General features: G+C 40.4%; 1 protein-coding gene across 2 annotated transcripts in view; it reads left to right on the top strand.

The window, feature by feature from the left end:
• Positions 1–21225, top strand: part of Art4 (arginine methyltransferase 4) — a 178835-nt gene that overhangs the window by 152506 nt on the left and 5104 nt on the right. The window contains exon 12 of one of the 2 annotated variants that reach the window (XM_080274218.1): positions 779–2250. The exons of the other annotated variant lie outside the window; for it this stretch is intronic. Within the exon in view, the coding sequence (XP_080130344.1) occupies positions 779–801 (23 nt within the window). The 3' untranslated portion in view covers positions 802–2250. Of the gene's footprint in view, positions 1–778; positions 2251–21225 lie in introns of those variants that run through there. 2 annotated transcript variants of the gene reach the window in all.

The following is a 21225-nucleotide window of genomic DNA, read 5'->3' as shown; positions in this document are numbered from 1 at the left end:
TTACCATAGATGATGCATTGAAAACCTCATGCAAATAATGGTCAAAATCATAGTGAAAGGCTCATAGATTTAAATGCCTTTTCAAGATTCTTTGTTTTTGTGTTCTTGCTGAAAATGGGTGGTAGAGCAGTACAAAAAGTTTTCATTGTAAATTGCATTATTAGCTGTCTTTTGAAGTTCCACAGCTACTTGTAAAGTTGATTTGCCAGCTTCCCCCTTTGTATAGTACTAGTTGTTTGTTGTGATATTTTGGGAATACATTTCTAACTTATAATGAAGTCTGACTCTATGTATGAATCGTAGTGAATTTGTGGTAATGGAGAGAACACTATACTGCTTAATTAACCCTGCTGTGTGATCTGGTAAGCTTTCTCTTTAGTGGGATGCAACAACAGGTACTGAGGAAATATGTGACCTAAGGATTTAATTACTGTATATTTCTTTACTGAAAAAAGCAAAGTGTACAGGAGTGGAGATGAGTGATTGATCAGAAGTATTATGATTTTTAGAAAAGTGGTTAAATGAATTTCCACTAGATTTGATTTCAGAATACACATTTGTAGCTTTAATATAAGAAAATTAGAAGTATTGCAAGGATGGTGCTCTATTATATACAGCAAATACCTTTAGTACTGGTTTAATGTTACTAGTGGCAGGTAGAACTGTGAATAAGCTGTTTTGACATTCATAGTTATTTAACACTTATTTTAATTTCTTATTACCACGCTACATCAGGATTCGCCATCATAGCCGTCCTCTCTCTCTCTCTCTCTTTCAGACTCTTGCGGCACTTGGCGTTAAAGCTCCGAAATCTCAAGCACAAAAATAATGGGCTGCGAAACCTTAGTGTATCAAAATCTAAAAGGGAGGGAGTTGACAATTTTGAAAACAGTTTGGAATAGTAATGGTTTTGCAGCTTTTTTTTTTTTTGTTATTTTTATTTATTTATTAATTTTTAGTGTTATTATTTTTTTATACAATTATGCTGAATTGTTACTTGAGGCATAAACATTCTATAAGATGAATGTACATATCAGAACATAGGAAATGGTTAGACATTTTATCCGTAGTTGCAGTGGTCATGATATTCAAGATACAGTATATGTGTTTTGTTTGATTACTTTGTCGAATAAAATCTTGGTAGAAAACAAATGCCCCACAGAACCACAACACCAGAGAGATATATCATCAGGATGATTGAAAATTTTTAGTCATTTTTAATCCTTTCCTCGCTACGTATGAAAATTTAAGCTGTGAAAGGTGCCACATGATTACCAATAAAACATTTCACCATGTGAAATACAGTACAGTATAAGGTTAAATTGTGGTCAGTAATTGGAAGAAATATATTTGTAGCTTGTACTTATTTCTGAATAATTTTAACAAAACTGGGAGGCACAGCTTATCTGCAGATCTGTAATATCAGAGTTGTGACATGCTCATACTGATGTTTATTAATCATTTTTGACAATCTGATTTTATGCTGTTAGAATCTGATATTAAGCCAGTTTTACCTTTCTTTTAAGCTTATACAAGTTCACCTGAAATTTTCTGTGGTTTTGTGAAAGTGTTCTTTTGTTTTCTGAGAGAGGTGCTGTGGCAAGGTTGTCTCAGATTGAGATATTGTGTGCATACTCTATGCTGGCTCACTTGTTGATTCAGATACCTCTAGTTGTGGCTTAATGCAGCTCTATGCATAATTTGGAGAATTTTATAGAGTAGGAGGGTGAACGTGGGACAGTTATATGACAATGATTGACAAGAAATCCACCATTAGATAAAGTTCAGAAGTCAAAATTCATGTGTGTTTTGTTTCGTTTAAGAGTTTACAGACACATGAGGCACTGGTAAATCCGCACAGTTAATTACATGTTATATTCCATTGTGGGATTTCAAAATATGTGTGCAACAAATGATTGTGAAACTCGTAGTGAAAAATTAAGAATTGTTTAATGCATGGAAGTCTTATGTATTATTCCCGGTTTGTAAATGTAAAAGATGGGCAGTGGGATTGATTACAATCATATTTTCAGCTATTTGAGATTTGCAGTCATTTGTAAGAGGATATTTGTCAATCTTGTCAGTCATTTTGATGCCATAAAAGGGACAACCATAACAGAAGGCCTTCTAGGAGGTCTTTTGCTGCCTTTGCTAATTATTATTATTATTTTTTTTTTTTTCACTATTTATTTCCAACTTTCTTGAGGAGACAGACTTGGAGCCTGTTCTGTAGTTCATTATAATAAACATTTAGAGCACCACACTTGCATTTTCCTCTCCACTCATGAGAAAGTTTACCAGGAAGGAATTGCTGTGGTTTTTTTTTTTTTTTTTTTTTTTTTTTTTAGTAAAAAGAAAAAAACAGTTAGTAGTAGGTGGGGACACCCATAATCCACTCACTCGCATGTAGAGTTATCCTTACATTGACACTGAAGGACAGGCAGGTGGTTTTTTGAAGTTTAAGAAGCCATTTACTGCACTGGGCGGTAACCACATAAACAGATGAATGCCTGGAGGCCTAGTGAGTTAAGGCACTCCAGCTGAATGTGACCCTTAACCATTTATATCCAAGGGATGGTTAGAGCGTCTTGCTCTTGTAATGCCACGCAGGAAAGTAACTGTCTCCTTCACATTAAATATTGGAGCTAAATAGCCTAGCCATGCCTCTACACTCCATACAGAACAATAAAGGAATGGATAACAGAATAGATTTAGTAAGGAATGGCATGGTTTTAGATATACAGTAAAGGTGCACCACATAGTAAATTGTATGTTCTGTCTATCTATCTGTCTGTCTATCTATTGACAGATGCCACAATCCCGTAAGAGGTGGCCACAAACAAATAATTTTCATGTCACCCTGTTCAGTGCCACTTCACTGCCTTGCTCCCAGCACCTCCCCCCATCTCTCTCTCTCATATACCTCTCCACACTTCATCCCTCCATCTCATCCTCAGCTTCCCCCTTCTCCCCCCCCCCCTTTCACCTCACTCTCATATACTGTCCTGATTAGTCTCTCACTCTCCATCCTCTCCACATGGCCAAACCACCTCAGCATATTTATCCATCCTCTCCACATGGCCAAACCACCTCAACATATTTATCCTAACACTTTCTATCACATCCACATAAACACAACAGCACTCCTTCACTTCTTTATTTAACAGTCTGTCTCTCCATGTAACTCCACATTCTCCTCTCAAATAACTCATTTTCACTGCTGTTACTTATGACTTGTGTCTTACCAACAAGGTCCAAGCTTCACTTCCATGTGTTAGAGTTGTTATCACAATACTGTCATGCAGTGGCTTTTTTGCTTTCATGCTCACTTCCTTGTTCCTTATCACTGCTTTCAGAGAACCAGCAACCTTTCTTCCCTGTTGTACCCTTTCAATCACCTCACCCTCTAAACTTCCATCCTTACTCTTCACACCATGCAAGTACTTAAATGCTCTCACATTTTCAATTTCCTCTTCATCCAAACTCACTGTACATTCAGTAATTTAATTGCTCCTAAAGACCATAACTTTACTCTTCCCTACATTCATCTTTAGATTCTGTTTCTTACAAACACTCCCAAACTCATTCACCGAACCTTGCAATTCCCCTTTGACTTCACTTAACAGTACAGTATCATCTGCAAACAACAGTACAGGGAGTGTCCAAACACTGTCCTCTCTCATTAAGGTCACTCCAGTATCCACTGCCTTACCTTGTATCTCTTTTATAACCCCATCCATATACAGATTGAACAACCATGGGGACATGACACATCCATTTTTCAATCTCACTATCCACACGCACTGCAGCCCCAGCATCCTCATACATACTCTTCACAGCATTCAACAACTTTCCATTTGCTCCATATATCCTTGATACTTTCCACATTCCTTGTCTATCCACCGTGTCATATGCTTTCTCCAAATCAATGAAGGCTGCATGCGTCTTCATTCTTAAGAATGAATATCTGATCTACGCAACCTCTTCCCTTCCTAAAGCCTCTCTATTCTTCTCCAAATATTTCCTCTGTTATTTCCCTAACTCAGTCAGTTAGTATCCTACTTTATACTTTTACTATTACACTAAGAAGACAAATACCCGCATGATTACCACACACTTCTTTTTCACCTTTTCCTTTATGCAGGGGAATAATTATATCTGACTTCCAGTCATCCGGGACTCTACCTTCCTCCCAGGCTAATCTGCACATCTTCCATAGCCATTCTACTACTATCTCCCCCATGCTTCAGCATTTCGCCACTTACTCCATCGATTCCTGGGGCTTTCCCCATTTTAACTTTATTCATTGCTTCCACTACTTCCATCCTACTGATTCCTTCCTTCCTTCTCACCTCCCTCCTCCTCCCAGCTGTTCCCCACCCATTTATACTTGCGTTATTTTTACTCTCTATGTTGAACAATTCTTTAAAGTGTTCTCTCCATCTGCTCACTTTTTCTCCCTTCTCCACTAGCAATCTACCATTTTTATCTTTCACTCTCCGACTTACTTCTTTATCACCCCGTCTAACTCTCTTTACCTCTTTCCAGAACATTTTCTTACATTCTCTCCACTTTACACTCAAATTCCCTCCAAATTCCTCATCCACTCTCTTCTTACTCTCTTTCTTACTAATTTTTTCACCTCTCTCTTCCTCTCTACATATACCTCTCTCTTCTTTTTCTCAGCTTCCTTGATGCCCCTGTTTCTCATCCACTCACTGTTTGCTTTCTTCATTTTTGCCACATCATGTCTCACCTCTTCATTCCACCATGCTTTTCGTTGCATCCCTTTTGTCTTCTCTTCACCCCACACGCCACCTCACATGCTGCACAGATTTCTTCTGCGAATATCTTGCACACACATTCGACGTCCCCATCTGCTCCAAATCTTACTTATCCAATCGCTCCTCCACTTCTCTCTTATATTCTGCCTATTTTCCATCATCTTGCAATGTTTCTGCCTTCCTTGTATGGACTACTTCCTCCTGTCCCTCCTTTCTCTTCCTCCTCTGTTTCATTTAAACCTTGACTTTCGTCACCACCAAGTGGTGGTCAGGAAGACCACTCCCCCAACCTATGAAGACTCCTGCATCCATTACACACTTTCTCATTCTCTCATCCACATACACATAATCAATCATTGCCTTCCGTTCATTCAGTTAACCACCCTCCTTTGTCATCACTTGTCACATATACCTGTGGATCATTTTGTGTCTAAAGAGGGTATGTTATTCATCATAAAAGTTATATTGGTGTTTCAGTTGTAAAACTTCTTGAGCATGAGAGAGATTCATCGTCATCATCATCACCATCCTCATTATTGTCCTAGCCATCATCTTCAGTGGTATGGTCATCATCATTGTTGTTATCATCATCATCATCATCATCATCATCATCATCATCATCATCAGTCCCTCGTAAAAGACAGGGCAAGGTAGAATCGAGGAAAAGAGGAATGGAAATAACACACAAATGCTGATAATAAATAATTTTGATTGGCTGTGGCAAATGTTCATACTTGTTGGTTGAGAAGGTTATAAGGTGTGTAGTGTTTATCTGTTGGACTATATCTAAGGGAAAAAATTATTCATATTAAGAAAAAAAAAAAGAAAAAGCACTTTTTTTTTGGTGAAAACTTTGTGTATATGAGAGGTTGAATCTTCTTCATATGTGAAATGTGTCACATGTTATAAATTCACTTGAAATACTTTATGTTGTTGAAAAAAAAGTAGTCAGTGCAGATTTTTGCGGTAGACATATACTACTATTTATATATATATATATATATATATATATATATATATATATATATATATATATATATATATATATATACCTTTTAAAATAAATTTTGAACCATAAATTGCTTATACAGTATAGTATATTCATTCTAAATTGGCACTTTATGGACTGCACTGTCAAAATGCCCCCAAAAGTGTATAGAATTGGCTGTTTTATTTTTAATGAGATTATTTTGAGACAGAAAAATTTAGGTATATATCAGGAGGTGGGAATTTGCGTATGTGAACATACCACCAGACACCAAGGAGAATGGTGGCTGTCGGATGAGAATGCGCTGTGGTTTACACGCAGTGGTTCAAGTCCCAAAGGTAGCTAGATGTTTTTGTCGTGGAAATTCTAAGGTCATATAGGCTTCTTCCCTTGTTCTAGATTATAATAGCCTGGCCTTGGGCCCATACTCTCTGTAGGGGGAAAATGTGATCAGAAGTTACCATTTACTGGACAGAGTACAGTACCCTTGGTAATCCCATGTGTTGGCAGATGCACTGTTGTTCAGTGTGTGGATATCAGAGTGTATTAAAAGTTGTTTGAAAGTTTTATATAAATATCTGAGGAAGGTATTATTCTTTGTGCACAGTATTGTTGAATGAAGCATATCGCTAGTAGAGAAAAACCATTGTCTTTATTGCTATCAGCACTATAATCTTAACTCTCTTTTCAGAGACCTAAAATTCAACTTGGAAAGGAACTGTAACAGTGATGGTATTGACCCTTTCACCTTTATCCCAGTGAATATTGTAAGAGTCATAATCATGTATTTGCAGTGCCTGGAGAATATAATTGTTAATTCTTGGCCAATATTCCCACTAAAATCAGTTTTTATCAGCCTGCATCGTACATTATTGGCTTTCTAAAAGTTTTTTGTTATAAACTAGAAAACACAGTTTTGCACTGTGAAGAAAGTATTATTTGAATATATCCTCAATTTTGTAGATCAAAGCTTTGCTCACAACTAGCACAGTTTTGAAGCTTGCTTACAAGCAGAATTTCATGATGTTTTCAGTTGTGGTTTCAGATTATTATGTATCAAGCAGTTAAGAAAAAAATGCAGAGCATGAAATCTGAGCCTGCAGCCTCTGGTGCTTCCTTTGACCGTGGGATGGAGTAAAGAATGGCTGGTGGTTTCATTTTTGTCACATGAGCCATGCTATAATGTGTTTGAATATGACACAGATTACTTGAAAACCTTTTGGTTTAGAACAACACACAGTAGTGTGTTTGAATTTGTTGTGACACCCATGACGTTGAAAAGTAGACCTTGAAAATATTTACCTTGACACTTTCGTTAAACTCCATGATAAGACTAATGAAGACCAAATCAGATCCCAATGCTTCTACAACTCTCGTGAGCTGAATACTGTCGTCTGGATATTACGAGTATTAAAAAAAAGAGGGGGGGGGGGGATTGAAGGGCAATTCATATCCGTTTCCATCACCAACTCCTTATTGTGTCATGGGAACTCCCTGAGAAGACGAATGTTTGCAGTCTATCTCCTGACTGCTGTGTCTAAGTTTATGTGGTTTTCTTACTCACATTTCTTCCTTTTTCATCTATAATTTATTTACTGTTTATTCTTGTGCTAGACTGCCGTGTATGTGCTCTTCTTTCATCATTTTTCCTAAACCCCATTTTCTAGGACTTTTACCAGTACCAGTCCACATTTATCTGTCTGTCTCTCTACAATTGAAAAGATTAGGAAAAGAGAGTAAGAAGAGAGTGGATGAGGAGTTTGGAAGGAATTTGAGTGTAAATTGGAGGACATGTAAGAAAATGTGGAAGGAGATTAAGAGAGTAAGATAGGGTGAAAATAAGAAAATGTTCTGGAAGGAGATTAAGAGAGTAAGATAGGTTGATAAAGAAAGTAGTAGGGGAGTGAAAAATTAAAGATGACTAGAATAACAATTTAAGGAATTGTTAAATGTAGAGAATGAAATTCTGTCTATCTATAGCCAGATGCCATAATCTCGCAAAGGGTGGCTCTTTGTCATTGAGTTAGTGGTTTTATGGGGAGGAGCATTAATCCTCTGCTAACCCACTTGTTGACACATAGGGAACATGTATGGGTTGGCTATATGGTTTCCACCCAGCATTGTAAATGGTTTTCTGGCTTAGGCATGTCACTCAATGTAAGGCCACCTGAAAAGGAAAGAAGAGTAGTAAAAAGTGACAGGAAAGATGGGAGAAATAGGAAGAGAGAAGGACAGGCACAGAAAAAGAATGATAAAGGTTAAGTGTAATGTGAGTATAAGTGGCTGAGGAATGGATGAGAGAAGGAGGGAGATAAAAGGGAGGAGGAGATCAGTAGGATGGAAGTAGTGGAAGCAGTGAAGAAAGAACAGGGAAACCCTCAGGAATTGATGGAGTGTGTGGTGAAATTCTAATGCACAGGGGAGAGTTAGTAGTGGAATGGAAATGGAAGATGTGCAGATTGGCCTGAGAGGAAGGTAGAGTCCCGGAGGATTGGAAGTCTGGTATAATAAGTCCCCTTTACAAAGGAAATGGGGAGAAAGAAGTTTGTGGTAATCACAGGGGCATTTGTCTTCTTAGTGTAATGGGAAAAGTATATGGTAGGATTTTTACTGACAGAATTAAGGAAATAACAGGAATTAGTTGAAGAACAGGGAGGTTTTAGGAAGGGAGGAGGTTGTGTAGATTAGATATTCATCATAAGGTGTTTAGTGGAAAAGTTTGTGGAGAAGGGAAAGAAGTTGTATGTGGCCTTCATGGATTTGGAGAAAGCATTTGACTGAGTGGATAGACAAGGAATATAGGAAATATTAGAAATACAGTATATGGAGCAAATGGGAAGTTGTTGAATTCTGTGAAGAGTATGTATGAGGGCACTAGGGCTGCAGTGTGTGTGGATGGTGAACTGTGTGAATTTTTCTGTCTGGATGCTAGATTGAAAGAGGGATGTATCATGTCTCCAAGTTTGTTCACCATGTATATGGATGGAGTTAGTAAAGAGATACAAGGTAGGGCAGTGGATGTTATAGTGGCCTTAATGAGAGAGGGCAGCATTTAGAAACTTCCTGTTCTGTTGTTTGCAGATGATACTGTATTGTTATGTGAAGATGAAGGGGAACTGCAAGGCTTGGTGAATGAGTTTGAGAGAGTATGTAAGAAATGGAACCTGAAAGTGAATGTAGGGAAGAATAGTTATGATCTTTGAAAGAAATGAAGCCACTGAATGCACAGTGAGACTGGATAGTGAGGAATTAGAAAATGTGAATGCATCTTAGTGCTTGAGTAGTGTGATGATTAAGGATGGAAGTTTGGAAGATGAAGTGGTTTAAAGAGTACAACAGGGAAGTAGGGTTGCTGGGTCATTGAAAGCAGTGATTAGAAATAGGGAAGTGAGCATGGAGTAATAAAATCACCACTTGATGATATTGCTATCTGTACTCTAACATATGGAAGCAAAGCTTTGGCCATGTAGTAAGGACACAAATCAAGAGTGAGAGCAGTAGAAATTAATTACTGAGGGGAGCATGTAGAGTTACTTACAGAGACAGACTGGCAAATAAAGAAGTGAATGGGCATTGTGGTGTGGATGTGGATGTGATAGAAAGCATTTGGAGACATACAATGAAGTGGTTTGGCCATGCGGTGAGGATGGAGATTTAGACACTAACTGGGACAGTGTATGTGAGTTAGGTGGAAGAAGAGACAGGATGAGATGGAGAGATGGAGTGGAGGGGTATATGAGAGGGTGGGTGTAAGTTGGGAGGAGGGCAGTGAAATGGCAGGGGACTGGGCGGCATGGAGGCAGTTTATTTGTGGTCACCTTATCGAGGATTAAGCTGTCTGATTATAGATAGATACCCAGTAGATAGACAGACTCTACAGGTACAATCCATTTTAAATTAAGTCCATTCACTTAATATGTGAGACTTTGGATGATAGAAGACCTCGCCTTCTAGAAATTTTGCTCTTTTACAAATACCTTATGGGGAAAATTCTGATTGGTGGGGTGGCTGCCTCAAAAGTCACCCCTTTGGCCCCTGGTCATTCATTTTGCATATGGTTTGTGGGACAGTAAACATATACGCAGTAAGTATAACCCACACAAAAGCCCCTTACCATAAAATCTATGTAGGAAAGGCTTAGTTGGCATGAAGAGATGGGGTTCCGAAGCAGGTTGAGGCATTTACTGTGCTCTGGCCTCAGCACCCTCCACACTACCTGACTTAATCACACCACCTCCACATCAGTCATGAATCCCTCAAAGTCCAAGGCAGATACAACAGCTGCACCATCATCGTCATCCTCGGCTGATGTTGAGGGCACTGGATCGTCTTCTTGTGATGAGTAATGAAGGTGGTGTTCAGAGTCTGATGCCTTCAGTTCACTTCCTCAGCATGCCTGTCGTGGTAGTAACAGAGGCTGTTTTCTGTGGCATCCAGAACCTCTTTAGCTCTCACTTTACAATTTTTGTTCATTGTCCCTTAATGTTTAAACTCGTCAAAGGCTGCCACGATTTTGCTTATGTTTTGGATCGGTAGTTCTTCACTATCCATGGCCATGGCTTGCGACATCATGATCCATGTCACATCCTCGCTTGCTTTACCAGGGTAGGTCGCACTCTGTGGCGCGACACTGGATTCAGCTAACTTTGCCACCCAGATTTAATGTTTTAAAAAACAACTTGTGCACTACAGATTATTTAAGTTTTTCACTCCCCCATTGCACTCTAGGCACTTTGCATCAGAGAAACTTACATATTTAGTGAATGGACTGTCTCATCATTTTTACAGGAAATGCAACTGCAGAAACTACAAACAAAATATTTTGTGTGTGTTTCTGTAGACCTTAATATATATATATATATATATATATATAAAATGTATATATTGGAGAGACACAGTGTGCGTGTATACAATTTTTTTTTTTTTTTATATAGCTTTTCTGACTGGGAATCAAACCCCAGACCTTTAGATAGAAGTTAGGCACTGATGCCACTCCACCATGGCATGATAAAAGCTGAGCCACCTGAATTTTTTTGATGAACCAGGTAAATCCATTATGGGAGGATATACAGTATTTCAGTCACAACACATTAGGATTATTTCTCAGCCCCACGCAATTCGGCAAGTGACAGAGCAGTTTCAATCTATCCCAGACACAAAACGATGGGTTGGAGAGACACACATTACTTGTGTTAGTACATATATATATATATATATATATATATATATATATATATATATATATATATATCTATCTATCTATCTATAGCCCGATGCCCTAATCCCGCAAAGGGTGGCCGCAGACAAAACGCCTCCAAGTCACTCTGTCACCCACCATTTGACTCCCCTCCCCCCAACTCACCCCCCCTCCCTCATATACCTCTCAACTCCATCCCTCCACCTCATCCTCGGTCTACCCCTCCCTCTCCCTCCCTCCACCTCACCTACATACACCCTCTTAGTCAGTCTTTCGTTCTCCATTCTCTCCACATGTCCAAACCACCTCAGTGTATTTCTCCTAATCTTTTCAACCACATCCACATCTACCCCACAACGTTCCTTCACTTCTTCATTCGTCAACCTGTCCCTCCACGTCACTCCACATGCTCCTCTCAAGTAACTCATTTCCACTGCTCTCACTCTTGACTTGTTCCCCTCTTGCAAGGTCCACGCCTCGCTTCCATACGTCAGGGTAGGGATCACAATACTATCATGCAGTGACTTCTTAACTTCCATACTCACCTCCCTATTTCTCATCACTGCTTTCAGTGTACCAACAACCTTTCTTCTCTGCTGTACCCTTTCACGTACTTCATCCCCCAAAGTTCCATCCTTACTCATCACACTACCCAAGTACTTGAATGCACTCACATTCTCCATATCCTCACCATCCAACCTCACTGCACACTCTGTGACTTCATTCCTCTCAAACACCATAACTTTACTTTTGTTTACATTAACTTTCAGCTTCCTCCTCCTACACACTGTCCCGAATTCATTCACCAAACCTTGCAACTCCCATTCATCTTCACTCAACAATACTGTATCATCAGCAAACAGCAACACCGGAAGCTTCCAAATCTCACCCTCATTCATTAGGGCCACCCCCACATCCACTGCCCTACCTTGTACCTCCTTTACAACCCCATCCATATATATATTAAACAGCCATGGAGACATTACACACCCCTGTTTCAGTCCCACATTGAGATCAAAGAACTCACTCAGCTCACCATCCACTCGCACCGTAGCCCTAGCTCCCTCGTACATACTCTTCACAGCACTTAACAATTTCCCCTCCACTCCATATATTCTTAATACCTTCCACATACCTTGCCTATCTATTCTGTCATAAGCTTTCTCCAAGTCCATGAAGGCAGCATACACTTTCCTTCCCTTCTCTAGATACTTCTCCACTAAACATCTTAGAACAAATATCTGATCTACACTCCCTTTTCCCTTCCTAAATCCCCCTTGTTCTTCTCCAACTAGCTCCTCTGTCATATGCCTAACCCTATCAATGAGTATTCTACCATATATTTTACCAGTCACACTAAGAAGGCAAATACCCCTATGGTTACCACATACTTCTCTCTCCCCTTTTCCTTTGTACAGAGGAACAATTATACCTGATTTCCAGTCCTCTGGAACCCTTCCGTCTTCCCAAGCCAATCTACATAACTTCCATATCCACTCCACAACAATCTCACCCCCATACCTAAGCATTTCACCACACACTCCATCAATTCCTGGGGCCTTTCCCAGCTTAATCTTCTTCAGCGCTTCCACTACTTCCAACCTACTGATCTCTTCCTCCCTCCTCTCAACTCTTCTTCTCCCAGCCATTCCCCAACCACTTATACTCACACTGCTCTCACTCTCTACATTCAACAAATCCTCAAAGTGCTCCTTCCATCTCCTCAATTTCTCTCTCTTCTCCACCAACAATCTATTATTCCTATCTTTCACTCCCCTACTATTTCCCCTTTCACACTGCCTTACTTTCTTTACCTCCTTCCAAAACAATTTCTTACTCTCCCTCCATTTCACACTCAGATTCCTCCCAAACTCTTCATCCACTTTCTTCTTACTCTCCTTCACCAGTCTCTTAACCTCCCTTCTCCTGCTCACATATACCTCTCTCTTCTCTCTCTCATCTTCTCCCCTGCCTCTACTCGCCAACCATTCACCATATGCCTTCTTCTTTTGTTCCACAGCTCGTTTCACCTCATCATTCCACCATGCTGTCCCTTGCACACCCTTGCATCTCCTCCTGACTCCACAAACCGCCTCACACGCTGTGCTTATCTCTTCCGTGAATATTTTACATATGTCTTCCACCCCTTCCATCTGCTCTAGCTCATACCTTCCCAATCTTTCTTCCACTATGCTCTTATACTCTGTCCTTTTCTCACTATCTTGCAATTTCTCCACTCTTCTCACAGGAGCTGCTTCCTCCTGTCTTCCCCTTCGCCTCCTCAACCACTTTCTTTGCAGCTCTACCTTGGCCATCACTAAGTGATGGTCCGAGACTCCATTCCCCCACCCTCTCCACACCCTTGCATCCAACACTTGTCTTCTCATTCGCTCATCCACACACACGTAGTCTATCATTGCCTTTCGTTCAATAAGTTCACCATCCATCCTCCTCATTACTCTCCATGTATACCGGTGGATCATCTTATGACGAAAGTAGGTGTTGGCTATTGCCAACCCCTTACCAGCACAGATGTCCACCAAAGCACTACCATTCCCATCTACTTCAGCTGGCACACCCCACTGACCAACCACTCCATCCACTCGTACATTCCCAACTTTGCCATTCATGTCTCCAATCAACAGCACTCTCTCGCTCCTCTCAAACTTGTCCATACATGCTTCTACTCTCGCCCAAAACTCATCTTTCACTCTATATATATATATATATATATATACACTCAATAAGACCTCACCATAACAGACTAATTGGGACCCAAACCATTCCGAAAAATGCGAAATTCCGATAAAAGCGACATCCGGACTTCCCCCTGCTAATCCGGGCATTTTCCAAAATATCAGACATTAGTCCGGATTGCATGAACGGTTTTTAAACTGTTTTGGCAGATGGTGGCGACCATCATCCACTCACTTGATGTAGTGCTGTCTATTTCTTCCTTAGCCTTTATCATTTTTTTTTCTGTGCCTGCCCTCCTCTCTTCTTATTTCTCCCATCTTTCCTGTCACTTCTTATTGCTTTACTTTCCATTACAGGTGGCTTTACATTGAGTGACAAGCCAAATGGTTTCCTGTAAACCAAGAAATCATTTACAATGCTGGGTGGTAACCATATAACCAGGCCATACATGCTCCCTACGTGTCAGCAAGTGGGTTGGTGGAGGGTTAGTGCTCCTCCCTGTAAAACAAATAACTCAGAGTCAAATGGCCACCCCTTACGGGATTATGGCGTCTGGCAATAGATAGATAGATAGATAGGCTACCATTGCAGTACTGTACTGTGTTATAACTTCACTACATTAATCAGATGGTATAATAATACTGTACTGTACACTGATAAACATGTCTTTTATTTACCTTATTGTGGTGAACATAGCTGAAGTGGTCAGGCAGTCCAGACTGCTTCTGGCTTTATCGGACTTTTTCCAATATATAGGAATTTGGTCTGGTAGCTCCAAGAGTCTGATAAAAGCGAATTCCGGACTATTGAAGTCCGTTATATCGAGGTTTATAAATATATATATATATATATATATATATATATATATATATATATATATACATACAAACACAGTATATCTATCAGTCTATCTATCTATCTACCTAACTACAGTATCTATATACAGTGAGTCCTTGATAAACGAAAACCCGAAGTTCGAATTTTCGGTGTTACGAAAGTGATGAATATAGGACAATTTCCACAACGTGAAAGTATCTGTCTCAATGATACGAAAAGCGATATGAAAGGAAACACGAAAAATTCAAAATGGGCGCTCGCTTGCGGTGAGGAAACTAACTAACCCCTCTCTGGTAAACCATTTTTCACACGCTTCTCAGTTGAGTCCACGGTTTCGGGACTTCGCTGTCACAACGATTCCCCGTCATTTATTTACATATCAGTTTATTTAGCAAGTATATCAGTTTTCGAGTTATATGAGTTATAAAGGAGATGGTGGTTTACTCTGTTTATAATAAATGTAAAATATGGCATCAAATAGTTGGTATTAACGGAAAAAATCTTAATATATTGAAACGTGAATCATGTAACGTACGGTTTCACTTCATCGTTTAACATAAGGCTACATGTGAGACATTGCCATTTATATAAATGCCTAAAAACCTCAAGTGAACGATAGACATACTCTTAAAATTATACGAATAATTGTTATATTACTTATACTTTCTCAGCTAATTAATCAATCTCAACCTATTGCATCTAAAAATTCCAATAAAAATTACTGAAGACAGCTATGGGTGATGCCAGATTATAATTCAAAGTCAACTACAGCGAGGCAGAAGCAAGTTAATTATTGACTACAAGTGCAAATTATAAATATCCAAAGCCTACTCCATTGATAGTTCCCCATGAAATTAATTATTATACTGTAGTATTAATCAAATAATATTAAATATATGTGTAGAATGACGGGGAATCGTCGTAGGTGCGAATTGTCCTGATGGCGAATCATCCATGTTTTGATGGCGATCGTAGCTTCACTGTACGTGAGGATATTTTCGCAGCCCTACACCTTTTCGTACTGTTTAGACATGCCTCCCAAGCGCCCTGCATTATCTCCAGCATCAGGGGAGGAGAAGAACATAAGAGAGTATGGATCAGTTGGGTCAAGGATTGTGTGGGTAAGATTGAAAGTTGGAATACAAATGTGGGCGATTATGTGCATGCATGCGCCAACGCAAGATCGTGCAAGCAGAGTGAGAGAAGAGTTCTGGACAAATGTGAAAGTATGCATGGAAAAGTTTGGAAGGAGTGAGAGAGTGTTTTTGATTGGTGATATGAATGGTAAAGTAGGGAATATGAAGGTGGATGGAATAGTTGGTGAGTGGGGTGTGCCTGCTGAGATAGATGAGAATGGCAGTGCATTAGTGGACACTTGTGCCAGGAGGTGGTTGGTGATAGCCAATACCCTCTTCAGGCACAAAATGATCCACAAGTATACATGGCGAGTGATGAGAAGAGTGGGTGGTGAACTGGGTGAAAGGAAGGCAATGATTGATTATGTGTGTGTGGATGAAAGGATGCGAAGTTGTGTAATTAAAGCAAGAGCTTATAGAGGTTGGGGGAGTGGACTTTGACCACAACTTGGTGGTGACCAGTATCAAGATCCAAGCAAGATGGAGAAATAGAAGAAGGGAAGGATGGAAAGAAGGAGTAGTTGCAAGAAGAGTGGAAAGGTTACAAGAGGATGAGAAAAAGGCAGAATATAAGAGAGAAGTAGCAGAACGATTGGATAAATATGAATTGGAGCACATGGGGGACGTGGAAGGTGTGTGGAGGATATTCACAGAAGAAATATGTACAGCATGCGATGTGGTGTGTGGGGTGAAGAGAAGACGAAGGGGGGTGCAAGGAACAGCGTGGTGGAATGACAAGGTGAGACAGGCTGTGGCACAAAAGAAGAATGCATAATATAATGAACGGATGAGAAATAGGTGTGTGGAAGAAGTTGAGAGGCGGAAGAGAGAGGAATATGTAGAAAGGAAGAGAGAGGTGAAAAGATTAGTAAGAGAGTGGATGAGGAATTTGGAAGGAATTTGAGTGTAGAGTGGAGGGACTGTAAGAAAATGTTCTGGAAAGAGGTGAAGAAAGTACAACAGGGTGGCAGTGAAGTTAGCAGGGGAGTGAAAGATAAAAATGGTAGATTACTAGTGGAGAAGGGAGAAAAAGTGAGCAGATGGAGAGAACACTTTAAGGAATTGTTGAACATATAGGATGGAAGGAATGCGAGTATAAGTGGCTGGGGAATGGCTGGGAGAAGAAAGGATGTGTGAAGACAGGAAGAAATCAGTAGGTTAGAAGTTGTGGAAGCAATGAAGAAAGTCAAATTGGGGAAAGCTCCAGAAATTGATGGAGTGTGTGGTGAAGTGCTGAAGTATGGGGGAGAGATAGTAGTAGAATGGATGTGGAAGATGTGCAGATTGGCCTGGGAGGAAGGTAGAGTCCTGGAGGATTGGAAGTCAGGTATAATTATTCCCTTGTACAGAGGAAAAGGGGAAAAAGAATTGTGTGGTAATCATAGGGGCATTTGTCTTCTTAGTGTAATAGGAAAAGTGTATGGTATGATACTTATTGACAGATTTAGCTAAAGAACAGAGGAATTAGTTGGAGAAGAACAGGAAGGCTTTAGGAGGGGGAGAGGTTGTGTAGATCAGATATTCATTCTTAGGTCTTTAGTGGAAAAGTTTCTAGAGAAGGGAAAGAAGTTGTATGCGGCTTTCATGGATTTAGAGAAAGCATATGACAGGGTGGATAGACAAGGATTGTGGAAAGTGTTAAGAATATATGGAGTAGATGGGAAGTTGTTGAATGCTGTGAAGAGTATGTATGATGGTGCGAAGGCTGCAGTGCGTGTGGATGGTGAACTAAGTGAATTTTTCTCTTTGAAAGTGGGGTTGAAACAGGGATGTGTCATGTCTCCATGGTTGTTCAGTCTGTACATGGAAGGGGTAATAAAAGAGGTACAAGGTAGGGTAGTGGATGTTGGAGTGGCCCTGGTGAGAGAGGATAGTGTTTGGAAACTCCCTGTACTGTTGTTTGCAGATGATACTGTGTTGTTGAGTGAAGACGAAGGGGAGCTGCAAGGCTTGGTGGATGAGTTTGGGAGAGTGTGTAAGAAACGGAATCTAAAGGTGAATGTAGGGAAGAGTAAAGTGATGGTCTTTGAGAGGGGTGAAGTCAGTGAATGTACAGCGAGGTTGGATGGTGAGGAATTGGAGAATGTGAGTGCGTTTAAGTACTTGGGTAGTGTGATGAGTAAGGATGGAGGGTTGGAGGGTGAAGTGCTTGAAAGGGTACAGCAGGGAAGAAAGGTTGCTGGTTGTTTGAAAGAAGTGATAAGAAACAGGGAAGTGAGCATGGAAGTGAAAAAGTTACTACATGACAGTATTGTGATACCAACTCTAACGTATGGAAGTGAGGCTTGGACGTTGTTGGAAGGACACAAGTCAAGAGTGAGAGCAGTGGAAATGAGTTATTTAAGAGGAGCCTGTGGAGTCACATGGAGAGACAGGCTGACGAATGAGGATATAAAGGAGCGTTGTGGTGTGGATGTGATAGGAAGCGTTATGAGGAACACACTGAGGTGGTTTGGCCATGTGGAGAGGATGGAGGGTGAAAGACTGACGAAGAGACTGTATGTGAGTGAGGTGGAGGGGGGAAGAGGGAAGGGGAGGCCGAGGGTGAGATGGAGGGATGGGGTGGAGAGGTATATGAAAGAGGGGGGTGTGGGTTGGGAGCAGGGCAGTGAAATAGCGGGGGACAGGGCGACTTGGAGGCGATTTGTGTGTGGCCACCCCAAACGGGATTGAGGAGTGTGGCAATAGATAGATAGATATACAGTAAAAGCTTGATATAACGGAATAATTCAGCCAACCCCTATTCCGTTTTATCAGATATTCCACTTTTTGAAGCTTCTGTTCCAAAACCGTAATATGGAACGGAATTTTCCAGAAATTTGTGATATTTCCAATATTTCTTCCCTAACTTGTGACCTGAAGCCTATACACAGTTGCTGCTAAATAGCTTCTTTTGTTACACACAGACATGCTGCCTATGCTAGTCATAATGATACACACAGAGCAGTCAGAACCCACAGTAATAATCTGTCTATCTGTCTGTACCCTGACGCCCTAATCCCGCAAAGGGTGGCGGCAGACTAAACGCCTCGAAGTCGCTCTGTCACCTACCATTTGACTACCCTTCCCCCAACTCACTCCCCTCTCCCTCATATACCTCTCAACTCCATCCCTCCACCTCATCCTCGGTCTTCCCCTCTCTCTCCCTCCCTCCACCTCACCTACATACACTCAGTCAGTCCTTCATTCTCCATTCTCTCCACATGTCCATACCACCTCAGTGTATTTCTCCTAGTCTTCTCAACCACATCCACATCCACCCCACAACGTTCTTTCACTTCATCATTCTTCAACCTGTCCCTCCATGTCACTCCACATGCTCCTCTCAAGTAACTCATTTCCACTGCTGTCACTTTCGACTTGTTCCCCTCTTGCAAGGTCCATGCCTTGCATCCATACGTCAGGGTAGGGATCACAATACTTTCATGCAGTGACTTCTTAACTTCCATGCTCACCTCTCCATTTCTCATTGCTGCTTTCAGTGAACCAACAACCTTCCTTCCCCGCTGTACCCTTTCACGCACTTCATCCCCCAAAGTTCCATCCTTACTCATCACACTACCCAAGTACTTGAATGCACTCACATTCTCCATATCCTCGCCATCCAACCTTACTGTGCATTCTGTGACTTCATTCCTCTCAAACACCATAACTTTACTCTTGTTTACATTAACTTTCAGATTCCTCTTTCTACACACTGTCCCAAATTCATTCACCAAACCTTGCAACTCGCATTCATCTTCACTCAACAATACTGTATCATCAGCAAACAACAACACCGGAATCTTCTAAATCTCACCCTTATTCATTAGAGCCAGCCCCACATTCACTGCCCTCCCTTGCATCTCCTTTACTACCCCATTCATGTACTGGTATATGTTAAACAGCCATGGAGACATCACACAACCCTGTTCCAGTCTCACATTGAGATCAAAGAACTCACTCAGCTCACCATCCACTCGCACTATAGCCCTAGCTCCTTCGTACATACTCTTCACAGCACTCAACAATTTCCCCTCCACTCCATATATTCTCATTACCTTCCACATACCTTGTCTGTCTATTCTGTCGTAAGCTTTCTCCTAGTCCATGAAGGCAGCATACACTTTCATTTCCTTCTCTAGATACTTTTCCATTAAACATCTTAGAACAAATATCTGACCTACACACCCTTTTCCCTTCCTAAATCCCCCTTGTTCTCCATCTATCTCTTCTGTTATATGGCTAACCCTATCAATGAGTATCCTACAATATACTTTTCCGTTCACATTAAGAAGGCAAATACCCTAGTGGTTACCACATACTTCTCTCTCCCCTTTTCCTTTGTATAAAGGAACAGTAATAATAATAATAATAATAATAATAATAATACAGTAATAATATTGAATATCACAATAAAATACTTACCTGCCAATGGGGGGGGATATGACTTGCGCATCACGATTTTTCCACAGCCATGGACAAACCAGGCTTGTTTCCATTACGGAAACCCGATGCCTTGTGACAGAACGGAAAACATATGTTGGGAGTACCTTACGGAAAAAAGTTGTTCCGTTTTCTCAAGCTTCCTTTTTATCCCGCATTCGTTATATCAAGCTTTTACTGTATAATATGTATACAGTATATATATATATATATATATATATATATATATATATATATATATATATATATATATATATATATATATATCCTCAGCCGCTGAGGTCCACTGCAGGACCGGCCTATCCCTACCGAAGCAGGGACGATACAGCCAATGTATCTCTACCAAGTGGCTTAGGCTGTCTGGTAGAGACTATATATATATATATATATATCTCCTCAGCCGCTTAGGTCCACTGCAGGACCGGCCTATCCCTACCGAAGCAGGGACGATACAGCCAATGTATCTCTACCAAGTGGCTTAGGCTGTCTGGTAGAGACTATATATATATATATATATATATATCCTCAGCCGCTGAGGTCCACTGCAGGACCGGCCTATCCCTACCGAAGCAGGGACGATACAGCCAATGTATCTCTACCAAGTGGCTTAGGCTGTCTAGTAGAGACTATATATATATATATATATATATATATATATATATATATATATATATATATATATATATATATATATATATATATATATATATACTGTATGTGTGTGTGTGTGTATGTGTGTGTGTGCAAATTTGGGGCTGTCTGGACATTGTTACTCCTCACTGTGCCCTAAGGTGGAAAAGGAGGTCCAGATGATGATGATGACATATATCCTTTTGTACTGTATATATATATATATATATATATATATATATATATATATATATATATATATATATATATATATATATAAGGCTATGCGTGCAAGAGTATAGCCATGTTCCACCCTGTCGAAAATTGAGGTAGTGCTATCTCACAGTCCCTCAGAGTATGTACTTTCATGTTGACTTAGTGGATGTGATGTATGACCCAAGACATAAGAGCAAAACCCATAGAAATAACATTGGGTTTACATCGCCACCCTTTATCAAGCGCTTTTCGCCACTATGTTGGAGCAAGAGTATACCCATGCGCCATGCTCACGGAGAATGGCTTCTCAGCGCA

The sequence above is a fragment of the Coenobita brevimanus genome, chromosome 57 (assembly GCF_032717465.1).
Source record: "Coenobita brevimanus isolate Jiangsu-jjx chromosome 57, ASM3271746v2, whole genome shotgun sequence".
NCBI lineage: Eukaryota > Metazoa > Arthropoda > Malacostraca > Decapoda > Coenobitidae > Coenobita > Coenobita brevimanus.
The sequence above is the reverse complement of the archived record's forward strand: the minus strand, read 5'-3'. Positions and strand labels throughout refer to the sequence as shown.